Genomic DNA, 10304 nt, shown 5'->3' with positions numbered 1-10304 from the left:
ACCTACAAGCACCAACGCATCCTCACCGGCTAGACATCTGTAAATTTGGTTTCTTCAACCGACTGCAAGCATCAATGAACCATCAACGGCAGAATGCGTGCAATTACAATCAGGTGTCGTATAATAAGAGTCGAAACAATTCAATTGATTAAAATATTAGGAAAATTAACTCAACAGGAGAAGTTGAATTTTATCCGGGCAGTTATACGTCGCGTTTATTTGGTAAAACTTGTAGTTTTACGAGGGCCGGAATGTTGCGAACGCGACAAAATAAAATTGAGCTAAAATGACTGGCATGCGAGAGTTAGAGGAAAAATTAAAAATGACTAAATATTTTTCGTTTAGTATCAATTCTCACCGGAAAATATTATCTTAGGAAAACAACCTTGAGTCACAGAGATACCTCATACCATGAGGAAAACGAAAGTATGGTGCGTTATTGGAAATATCAGAAAGGGGACAATATCCAGACATATGAAAGTTATAAATAGACTCAAGCCATGTAATAAAAACGAAAGTGAAGAACATGGCCCGAAAAGGGTTAACACTAGAACACAATGCATACATTGTCATTGCGCGATTAGTTTCATGAAAAAACGACCATCGCGAAGATCAAGGCACGGTCGTAGGGCAGTGAAGGAAAGACCAACTTGACGAATAAAATAAACGACGCGCAGGCAATAGGCAATAGGAAAATAGGCATACGCATTTGAACCACAGATGCATGATGCATTACCCATGGTCATAAAACGATAGGGTAACAATCGCCAGACATTGTAACATTACAGACCTCCTACACTAGCCGACGCCTGGCAGGGGTCAACGCATCAGCATACCGAATTAGAATAAAGGAGATCGATGTAATGCTGTTTCATGTTCTTTTTCCCAAGGAATTTTAGTATATAAGACAGGATTTTTGAGAATAAAAATTGACTTGTAATCCAAACCTCAACGAAGAAGCTTGTGTTTCATTGTTTGGGTATCCATACAGAATCGGGAAAGTTTCACCTTTGCCTTCCCTCCGGATATTGGTTACGCATTTTGGTGCCTCCCCACTCCGTCGGAAGAATTAGACGAAATCAAGCCAGGCAAGAACCACGGTTAGAAACTTCTCCTGGTTATTCAGGAAAAGGCTAATCGTCTGATCGAGCTACGGCATTCCCGTTGTCCACGCCGAGTTAGTGTAGTGCGAGTCCGCCGCTAAAAACTTCTCTTGGTTATCCAGGAAAAAAGGTTAGCCGCCTGATTCAAGCAACTCTGACAAGGCCAGGAATCTGCGCGGAGATCTCCGAATCGACCATTCCTTCGCGTGGTCGGTCCAACAACGGTTCGTTATCGAACTAACACACAGCAATAATAAAAATTGCGGATACACATTTTTTTCATCAACGGCACGTAAGTTTTTAAAGATATTGGAAGATACCAAGGAATTAAATGATTTTTACAACATGCTTGTAGGAAAAATAATGGATTTGGAATTCATCAGTGAATCAACGTCGGCATTATCTTGTCTATATTTTTTGGTCCGCAGCCGTCGCCGTAGATGGTGAGTGCGGCCCATGCTATATAAAAGAAGTGAAGACGGAAAAAATTGCTAGCTGATATAGCTGAAGAAGCTGCGGATGAAACAATTATAACCTTCTTACGAATGACGGAGGAAGATTTTGAATACGTACTAGCAAAAATATCCAAAAAAATATGTAAACAAGACACATACATGCGAAAGGCCGTAACAGCACGAGAAAGACTCATTATAACTCTACGTTTTCTAGCAACGGGAGAATCTTTTGAGAGTTTACAGTTTTTATTGCGCGTGAGTAAATTGTAATTTATAAACTTATGAATGCATTTTCTTATGCATGAAAAATACTTCAGGTTTCTAGTTCAACCATCCGTAAGATAATACCAAGAGTTTGCAACGTTTTAATCGAGGAGTTAGCCGACTACGTCAAGGTAAGTAATTCAAATAATGAAACAACTCGTAAAAGTAAATCTTCCCTAAAAAATTAAGCAAAGAGTTCAGATTGCATATTAAATTAGTTTATTATGAAATACCTGTGGTATTCTTTTAGTATGTATCATACTCTTCTTGTTCGTTATTTATATGGAAACGATCAATCACTTGCAAAATTTCGTTTTGCATTCGTTCCATATCACTGTCGTTCATTTTTCTGCGCAGCATCCGTTCTGCAACGATCCCCAAAAAATTACTCACAGGTTCTCGCTCGTTCATTCTACGATATGAATGTTCAAGGTATCCTAGACAATTGATGATTTTTTCATCAATTCTTGCCTGTCTCGATAGCCTTGGTACATTTTGAGGAACTTCTGTGTTTGAATTTGCCTCAGTTATCTCCGATTCCGGTCGCGTTCTCTGGTTCGTTCCAGTGACCGTTTCTAAATCAAGCATTTCCATCTGGATCGGCGTTTCTGTTTCAGGCTGGGCATAATGCCCCTGCCCTGACAACGTGTTTGGAGAACACTGACTCTGCACACGCTGTCCCAACGATGTGCCTGGTTCAGGCTGGGCATAATGCCCCTGCCCTGACAACGTGTTTGGAGAACACTGAATCTGCACACGCTGTCCCAACGATGTGCCTGGTTCAGGCTGGCCATTATGCCCCTGCCCTGACAACGTGTTTGGAGTACTTTGACCCATCGATGTGCTCGGTACGCTTGGCAAACGATGTATTTGGCGTGCTGAGACAACATCTAGATGAGGTCCATCAAGTCTTGATCTGCTGCATGTAGGAGAAAGCCTGGGTATTTTGGACGGTCTGCCCATTGCCGCTGAAACTTGGCAATTTTTCTTTAATTCGGGTCCTTGGTTTGGTGAACGTAACTAAAAGATGAAAGATGAACAGAATTGCAAATTTATTATGAAATTCCTCAAACATAATTATATATAATATAACCATATTTTATGCAATACGGCCTGGCCCTTACTACCAAACAAAAAAAAACATATTTAAATACCAATATTTGAAAGTAATTATTGACATGATGACTAGTCAAAAAGCACAAAAGAAATTGTTAAGAAATCTAACTAGAGCCAAATTCATGAAATATTTAGAATGGTGTAGAGCTGAATTCATGAAACGATATATCACAAGTAATTATTCACTAATTAAACTTTGATTGCATAACTTATGCATTAATGCCTTTCAAAAGCTTTTTTTTCTATAATTTTTTTTAAATTTCATTATTAGAAATATTTTCTTGATTTTATTATAAAAAATATTTAATTGTTGGGTAGTAATTTAATCAGTCTTTACTTTGCACTATTCAAGCCGTTCCACATTGAGTGCAAAAGTTACGAAACTGCAAATGAGAAAACCATCTCGCCATTTTGGCAGTTAGAGTTAAAACATATAAAGTTCTAAAATCTACATATTCTTTTGATTTTTGGACAATGCATGAAGACATATGATCATCAGAAGTTCTCGCTTCAGTTTTTGTCTATGCTTGACGATTTAATTATGCTTGAAGTTTAATTTTGCCATGTTATACTTTGTATGCTAAACTCATGATTTGTTTTTACTTTATTTCAGCTGCCCGAAACAGAACAACAATGGTTGGAAGTGTCTCACAGGTTTGAGGAAAGATGGCAGTTTCCTCATGCTATTGGAGCCATAGACGGAAAACACGTACGAATTCGAAAACCCACATTTTCCGGAAGTTTGTACTACAATTATAAAAACTATTTCAGTATAGTGCTGTTAGCTATTGTTGATGCTGACTACAACTTTATGTATGTAGATATTGGCGGAAAGGGCGGAGTTTCAGATGGTGGTGTCTTTAGAAACGCTTAAATTTATGCTAAATTCGAAAAAAAAGAATTGAACATTCCGAAACCTACAATTTTAAAACTCCCATATAATGTTGCAGTACCATATATGCTTCTGGGAGACAAAGCATTTGCCTTTACGGAGTACTGCATTCGTCCTTTTGGAGGCAGATCAGCATTTGGTAGTATAGAACATCAATTTAACCAGCGTTTATCCAGGGCACGTATGTGTGTAGAAATTGCGTTTGGTATACTTTCAAATAGATATAGAGTGCTGCACACAACAATTTATTTACAACCAGAAAAGGCAAGCACAGTTGTATTGGCTGCAGTGCATATGCACAATTTTGTAAGAAAGAGAAATGCAGCTCGAAATAGAAGGACATTTGAAGAGGAACATGTCCCGGCAAATGTTCTACCTTCTTTGAACAATTTGGATGGGCTTCAAAACATCCCGATGCGACCAGCCGCTCGTTTAGCAAACGTCAGAAATCACCTTGCACATCATTTTAGAATGAACAACTAACTCGTTAAATGTGTCTTTGAAATTTAAATGTTTATGAACGTAAATGTAAATAAAAGTATAAAAGTATCCAGAATGTTAACAATCTAAATAACTTGTATTGCTTGAACAATACAATATTATATTAGCCATGATCATATACAATTAATAATATATGTAACAAGTCGGTTGGGTTTTCCAGCAAATGGTATCATGAAGGATGATTTTCAAGGATGCAAATGGTTACATCAAGGATACGTAAAGTAAGGGTAAATTTTCTTTCAGTTTAACCAGCTAATTTTTATTATTTTACCGTGTTATTTCGTCATCATGGACAAATTAACCAGAAGCAATACGGCCAGGCCGTTCTTTATGAATAAAAAAAAAACAAATTAACCAGAAGCAATACGGCCAGGCCGTTCTTTATGAATAAAAAAAAAACAAATTAACCAGAAAAAAGTGAATGTTGAATGAAAACAAGTGCAACATTAGTTATTTATAAATATTTCCCTTACTAAGCTTAATATAATTTAAGAACAATTTATTCACTATGAACTGTGCATGGAACTGTCTCTGATTAAATAGTATTATAATACATTACCAAAATTTCTATACATTACCGTGTCTATAGTTTTGCCAACACTCAAATTTTCGGACAGAAACTGCATGGCCTCATATGCATACCAATGCGGTACGAAGATGTCTTTCGAATCTGAAAAATAATACTAATTTCTATACATTACCGTGTCTATAGTTTTGCCAACACTCAAATTTTCGGACAGAAACTGCATGGCCTCATATGCATACCAATGCGGTACGAAGATGTCTTTCGAATCTGAAAAATAATACTGTACCTATGCAAAAAAATATTATTGACAAAACTTACTAGCTCCAGTCTGCATGCTGCTTTTAACCTTTGCATGATTTTTCCTGAATGTAGATCGCAGGTTTTGCCACTTTTCTTTTAATAATATCATCGGAACTCCAATCTCGCTTGCCAATTCCTGCCATACGTGGTCTTGTCGTATCACATCCTTATATTGTGGATCTTGTTTATTCCACAAGAGGGTATGGCTTTGTATTTTGGAAATCATGTCCAATGTTTCCTCGACCGTGAAAGTATGCTTGGGTAACATGAAAAAGGTAATACAAAAAAGGTTTAATTCGATGATTTATAAGCGTTTGATAATATGAAAATTATATACATACGTCTGTCTGATTTGAGGTTTTGGTATGTTTTACTTTCGACTCCATCAGTAATCCAAACCCTACAAAAGAATATACAGTATATTTCCTTTCAATGAAACTATTTGCATTTAAGTTAGCGTTTGATTTTGCATAAAACTTACATATACACGCAATATTTATTATTGAAAAATAATTCACCGAGATCACTTCTGCAAAGCACGAGAAAAAGCGCGGACAGTCGGTAAAAAAAAAATAAATAAAACGTCAAACACATTGACAGCAGACAAAAGCGGCCCAACTGACATTTTATAGCAGGCTTATAGCGTTTTTCGAGTTCTTTTAGCTAAATCTCGATGCTTAATCTTGCCTTAGAGAGCAATTATTATAACAGTTCGAACGCGTGGTTTCACGTAGTTTTTTCACCCATTTCCTTCGGATCCAAGCTGTCATAGGCCAGAGGCGCTATGGCAGCGCAAATCAAAACAAAGCAAACAATAACACTCGGATTAGAATGTGATATGAATGAATGATTTTTTATTTATTCAACAAACCCGTTCATGTTTCTTTCTCTCCGTTGCACTCCTCGTGTTCGCCAGGGTTCCTTTAGGGGGAAAAAACAAGACGGTGAGTCTCAACTCATGGTGCTCTTCGTCGTACATGAGATGCTGCACCATACCTACGCTCTCGCAGAAAACATGTTACGGGAAGCGGCAAACACGAATCGATCATCACCGAGTGAATCTCCAGGCTAACGCAGCTCACCTACACGCAAATACACGATTAATCCTAACACCATCTGCGTTGAAACACCGGGTCATGCGCTTCGGCTTATCCGTGCGCGTGCGACGTCCTCCCTCCATCACATTCAGAGCACGACTGTCGCTCAGCGTGCTCAGGGCAGAGTCTGACATCTGTTATACAAAAAAGGCTAAATTTCAAAAAAAAAATTGCCCGATCCTCGCCATAACTGCTCGCTTCATGCGCGAATGCTCGTTACGCTCTTAGAGCAGCTCAGCACCATACCAGTTTGCCGTTGGAACGAGCAGCACAGCACACACCCGTTCGCTCTCGCGTGCATAGGCGCTCAAACATTTTCTCACTTTCCGCAATGTGCCGTGCACTGCTCGAACCATGATCTTCCGCTTGAGAGCCCCTGAGTGCGAGAGAGCGAACACACGTGTGCAGGGGCGCTCGAGCTGTTTCTCGCGCGCGTTTTGGTACTGGCATGCAGCGCGCATTTTAAAACCGTCTGGACACCCCTGCAAATTTCTGCTTCTCTCTTTCTTTATTCGCTCTGCCCTGAGCACGCTGAGCGACAGTCGTGTTCTGAATGTGATGGAGGGAGAACGCCGCACACGCACGGATAAGCCGAGGCGCATGACCCGGTGTTTCAATGCAGATGGTGTTGGAATTGTTCGTGTATTTGCGTGTAGGTGAGCTGCGGTAGCCTGGAGTTTCACTCGGTGATGATCGATTCGTGTTTGCCGCTTCCCGAAACATGTTTTCTGCGAGAGATGAGGTATGGTTCAGCATCTCATGTACGGCGAAGAGCACCATGAGTTGAGACTCACCGTCTTGTTTTTTCCCTCTTAAGGAACCCTGGCGAACACGAGGAGTGCAACGGAGAGAAAGAAACATGAACGGGTTTGTTGAATAAATAAAAATTCATTCATTAATATCACAATCTAATCCGAGTGTTATTGTTTGCTTTGTTTTGATTTGCGCTGCCATAGCCCCACTGGTCCTGTCGAGCAGTTTCCGCACAAGGTCCTCAGCTTTGTACCCAATTTTGTGGTCGTGTGCAACATTCCATATTGCTATCCCTCTTTGCCAGTATGGCAATGATCGTGTGTGCTGCTCTGTCAATTCTTCCACAGGCTGTGTCGATGTGTATGCCTGTGTATGCTACAGCTCGACCTTATAAAAACACGAAAATTCTACGTGAAGCGCGATATTGGTATGTATTGGTGCGACGGTGAAGACTTGTCAGGTATGATGCCGGTACAAAAACAATCTATAAACCAAACTGAACTAACATATCTTTTGTTTCTTTTTAGAAAAGCGAATATACCAGTCGAAAAAAACATCATAACGTCGAGTTCGTCCCTGTATCGAAAGCGCCGTCTTATCCTTGAAGAAGAGGAACGAATTATGCGGGAAGAACGTGATGCAATGGAGGCTTCCGGCTCTGTTTCGGTACCGGGATCGGGGGCTTCCGGCTTTGCTTCGGAGCCGGCATCAGAGACCATGAATTTAGGTAAGTTACACAGGTTTTTTAGGTTTGCTTGCACATTTTTAAAGCTTGTGAAATGGTTACAAACTGCGTTTGTTTTTTTTATGCGTTGGCTTACATTTTCGACCGAAATTTGTCGATGCTGAGCAGAAGCAAAGTGTAGTGTTGTGGGTGGAAAAAGTGCAGTGCAGTGAAAGTTGCCTCGTTTTCAACCCCATTTCGGAAACGATAATTATTTTTGTAGAAAAAACTATTCTCAGCTACTATCGTTTATGTTAGCTAGTTTATACACTGTTTCGTATAGTTTTCTTCCGTGCTAAAGAGAAGCTTTTGTTTGGTGCTACGAGAGTGAAAGATAGAATAATGAGTTTCCTCGTTCTTTAATACTGCCATTGCAAGAGAATCAATTAATTCAGATAAACCCTGGCGAGAGGCAAATTAGTTAAATAACTAATCACCATCACCACCATCCGGGAATCACGAACCCACCGGGTTCTAATCCGTTTGGTCGCGTTGTGTTTTTAGCGTCAATGTTGTAGCATTCGCGTCGCAAGGTCGATATGCGAGGTCATTCGTAAGGCCATTCGGGTTGTAATTACTGTTATGACGATCCGTATTAAAAAACACCTATTTTACATGGTAATTGTTAAATAGCTAAAAACGTATTGATTGTCTCTAATAACTATGCGTCTGTTGGTTACGCTTTCGGGTGGATTCATGTGGCAAGCCTTTCTGGAAATGGTTTATTTAAGCCTACAGCGCGCATATGCGGCAAGTTACAGTTTAAGTAAATGGTCACATTCTAAAATTAAGTTTCAAATGAATTTACATATTTCTCTGCTTCTACTGGGTATCTTTAATAATGTGATTGCTCTGCTACACATGTTTTAAAAGGTTAAAACTCTAACCGCCTAATTTCTTGATAACTTGTATCAAATGGTCGCGTTCGCAACAAGTCAGATGTAAGTAAGCTTCAAGTGTCTAATTTTATTTTTTATTTTGCTTCGTTTATGTTTCTTTACAGATGTTTTATATGATTCCAATATTGTATCAGTAGATAGCGTTGGTGGTGGTATAGTGGGTAGTAGTATAGATGTAAATACTAACGATATTGATGATGAAGTAGAAGAACCGGCTGAACTTCGCGATGATTTTTGGACGGAAGCTTATAGCTTCTTGAACGATTTTTCATCGTTGAAAGACGCTTTGAAGTATTTGGCAGTGGCAGGGCATCTTTCTCGAAGTTTTCTCAACTTGCTGTTGGCGATTTTAAGAAAGTTTGGACACCCTGATCTACCGAAAGACGCTCGTTTGCTTCACAAAATACCCAGAGTAAGCAATGAGATTCAAACCGTTGCAAGTGGACGTTTTTGGTATCCGGGTATTGAGGTTGCCCTTTGAAATGTTTTTAAAAATAGCCCTCCACAAGTGACGAATTTAAGCCTTCAAGTATCGATTGGTGGACTTCCACTTTTCAAAAGTAGTGTCACTCAGTTTTGGCCAATTCTATTCAAGGTAGAAGAGATATCCGATTGTCCGGTAATGGTAGCGGGTATATTAAGCGGCCAAACCAAACCCGGTAGTCTCGTGCAATTCCTGCGTCCAATAGTTGACGAAATTAACAATTTACGTTCAACAGGCATACAGTTTGGTGAACATGTACTTCCAGTTGTATTAAGGCCTTCATTGCTGATTCCCCAGCACGGGCTTTTATTAAGTCTGTTATGGGATTTTCGGGTAAACACGGTTGCACGAAGTGCACTACCGTTGGAGTGCATGTACAACCCGAAAGTAAGGTAATTTTTAATCCTTCACCTGCACCCGCGCGTACTGATACTAGTTTCCGTGCAAGAGAGGATAAAGAACACCATAAGACAATACATACCCCCTTAGAAGACATTGAAGGTTTAGATATGATCAAGAGCTTTCCAGTTGCTGATCGATTGCATCTTCTTGATTTGGGTGGTAGTCGTAAATTTCTGCAGGGATTTATGAATAATAAAATGGTTAGCTTTGATCGGTGGACAAGTGATCAAAAAAAAAAAAATATTTCTCACTTTTTGGTTAAAACCAAGCTTCCTTCCGAAGTACACCGACCATTTCGATCGCTGGAAACAATTCAGTATTGGAAAGGAACCGAGTTTAGATCTTTTCTGCACTACGTTAGCCCTGTAATATATAAAGATTTCATGCATGAGGTAGGCTATAATCATTATCTACTCTACTTTTGTAGTATTACAATTTATTCTTCGTCAACCCATGCGCACTTACATTCTCTTGCACGTAGAATGCTTCTTAAATTTGTTTTAGATTTCCCAATTCATTATGGTCGCACCCATATGAGCAGCAACATACACAATCTTCTGCATGTTCATGAAGACGTTGAAGTGCATGGTGAATTGGACAAGTTCTCGGCATATCCTTTCGAGAACTTTTTACAGTTTCTTAAAAGATGCGTGAGGAAAGGTTCTAAATGCTTAGAACAAGTAGCTGGTAGATCCAAACTGTTTGCCTCGATGAATGTAGTCTCTAGTTCAAACAAAAACGTGTATCCATGTGTAACTTCGGATGGCTGTGGGTTGCATATTACTGCC

The 10304-nt window shown here is 39.5% G+C and overlaps 3 protein-coding genes across 4 annotated transcripts; 2 read left to right on the top strand and 1 right to left on the bottom strand.

The window, feature by feature from the left end:
* The first annotated feature begins 411 nt into the window (after positions 1-411).
* On the top strand, positions 412-3914 carry LOC118506075. Its single transcript, XM_036042784.1, has 3 exons — positions 412-426; positions 1876-1953; positions 3552-3914. The coding sequence occupies exons 1-3, from the start codon at positions 412-414 to the stop codon at positions 3810-3812; spliced, it is 354 nt and encodes a 117-aa protein (XP_035898677.1). The 3' UTR covers positions 3813-3914.
* A 78-nt stretch (positions 3915-3992) lies between these two features.
* LOC118514131 (transcription factor Adf-1-like) lies at positions 3993-5799 on the bottom strand. Its single transcript, XM_036060722.1, has 3 exons — positions 5499-5799; positions 5176-5413; positions 3993-5124 (listed from the first exon to the last, which is right to left on the bottom strand). Exons 1-3 carry the CDS (start codon positions 5541-5543, stop codon positions 5015-5017), a joined length of 393 nt encoding a protein of 130 aa, XP_035916615.1. The 5' UTR covers positions 5544-5799; the 3' UTR covers positions 3993-5014.
* A 1001-nt stretch (positions 5800-6800) lies between these two features.
* LOC118514100 lies at positions 6801-9743 on the top strand. Of its 2 annotated transcripts, XM_036060659.1 has the most exons (4): positions 6801-7121; positions 7211-7434; positions 7535-7734; positions 8735-9743. In XM_036060659.1, the coding sequence occupies exons 3-4, from the start codon at positions 7629-7631 to the stop codon at positions 9109-9111; spliced, it is 483 nt and encodes a 160-aa protein (XP_035916552.1). In that variant the 5' UTR covers positions 6801-7121; positions 7211-7434; positions 7535-7628; the 3' UTR covers positions 9112-9743. The 2 variants fall into 2 exon arrangements, with proteins under 2 accessions (XP_035916552.1, XP_035916541.1); XM_036060648.1 differs by lacking the exon at positions 6801-7121 and having other exon boundaries at positions 7251-7467.
* Positions 9744-10304: the final 561 nt, after the last annotated feature.

This window comes from Anopheles stephensi, chromosome X, assembly GCF_013141755.1.
Source record: "Anopheles stephensi strain Indian chromosome X, UCI_ANSTEP_V1.0, whole genome shotgun sequence".
Classification (NCBI taxonomy): Eukaryota; Metazoa; Arthropoda; class Insecta; order Diptera; family Culicidae; genus Anopheles; species Anopheles stephensi.
Note: the sequence above shows the minus strand (reverse complement) of the source record. Positions and strands in the feature narration are given on the sequence as shown.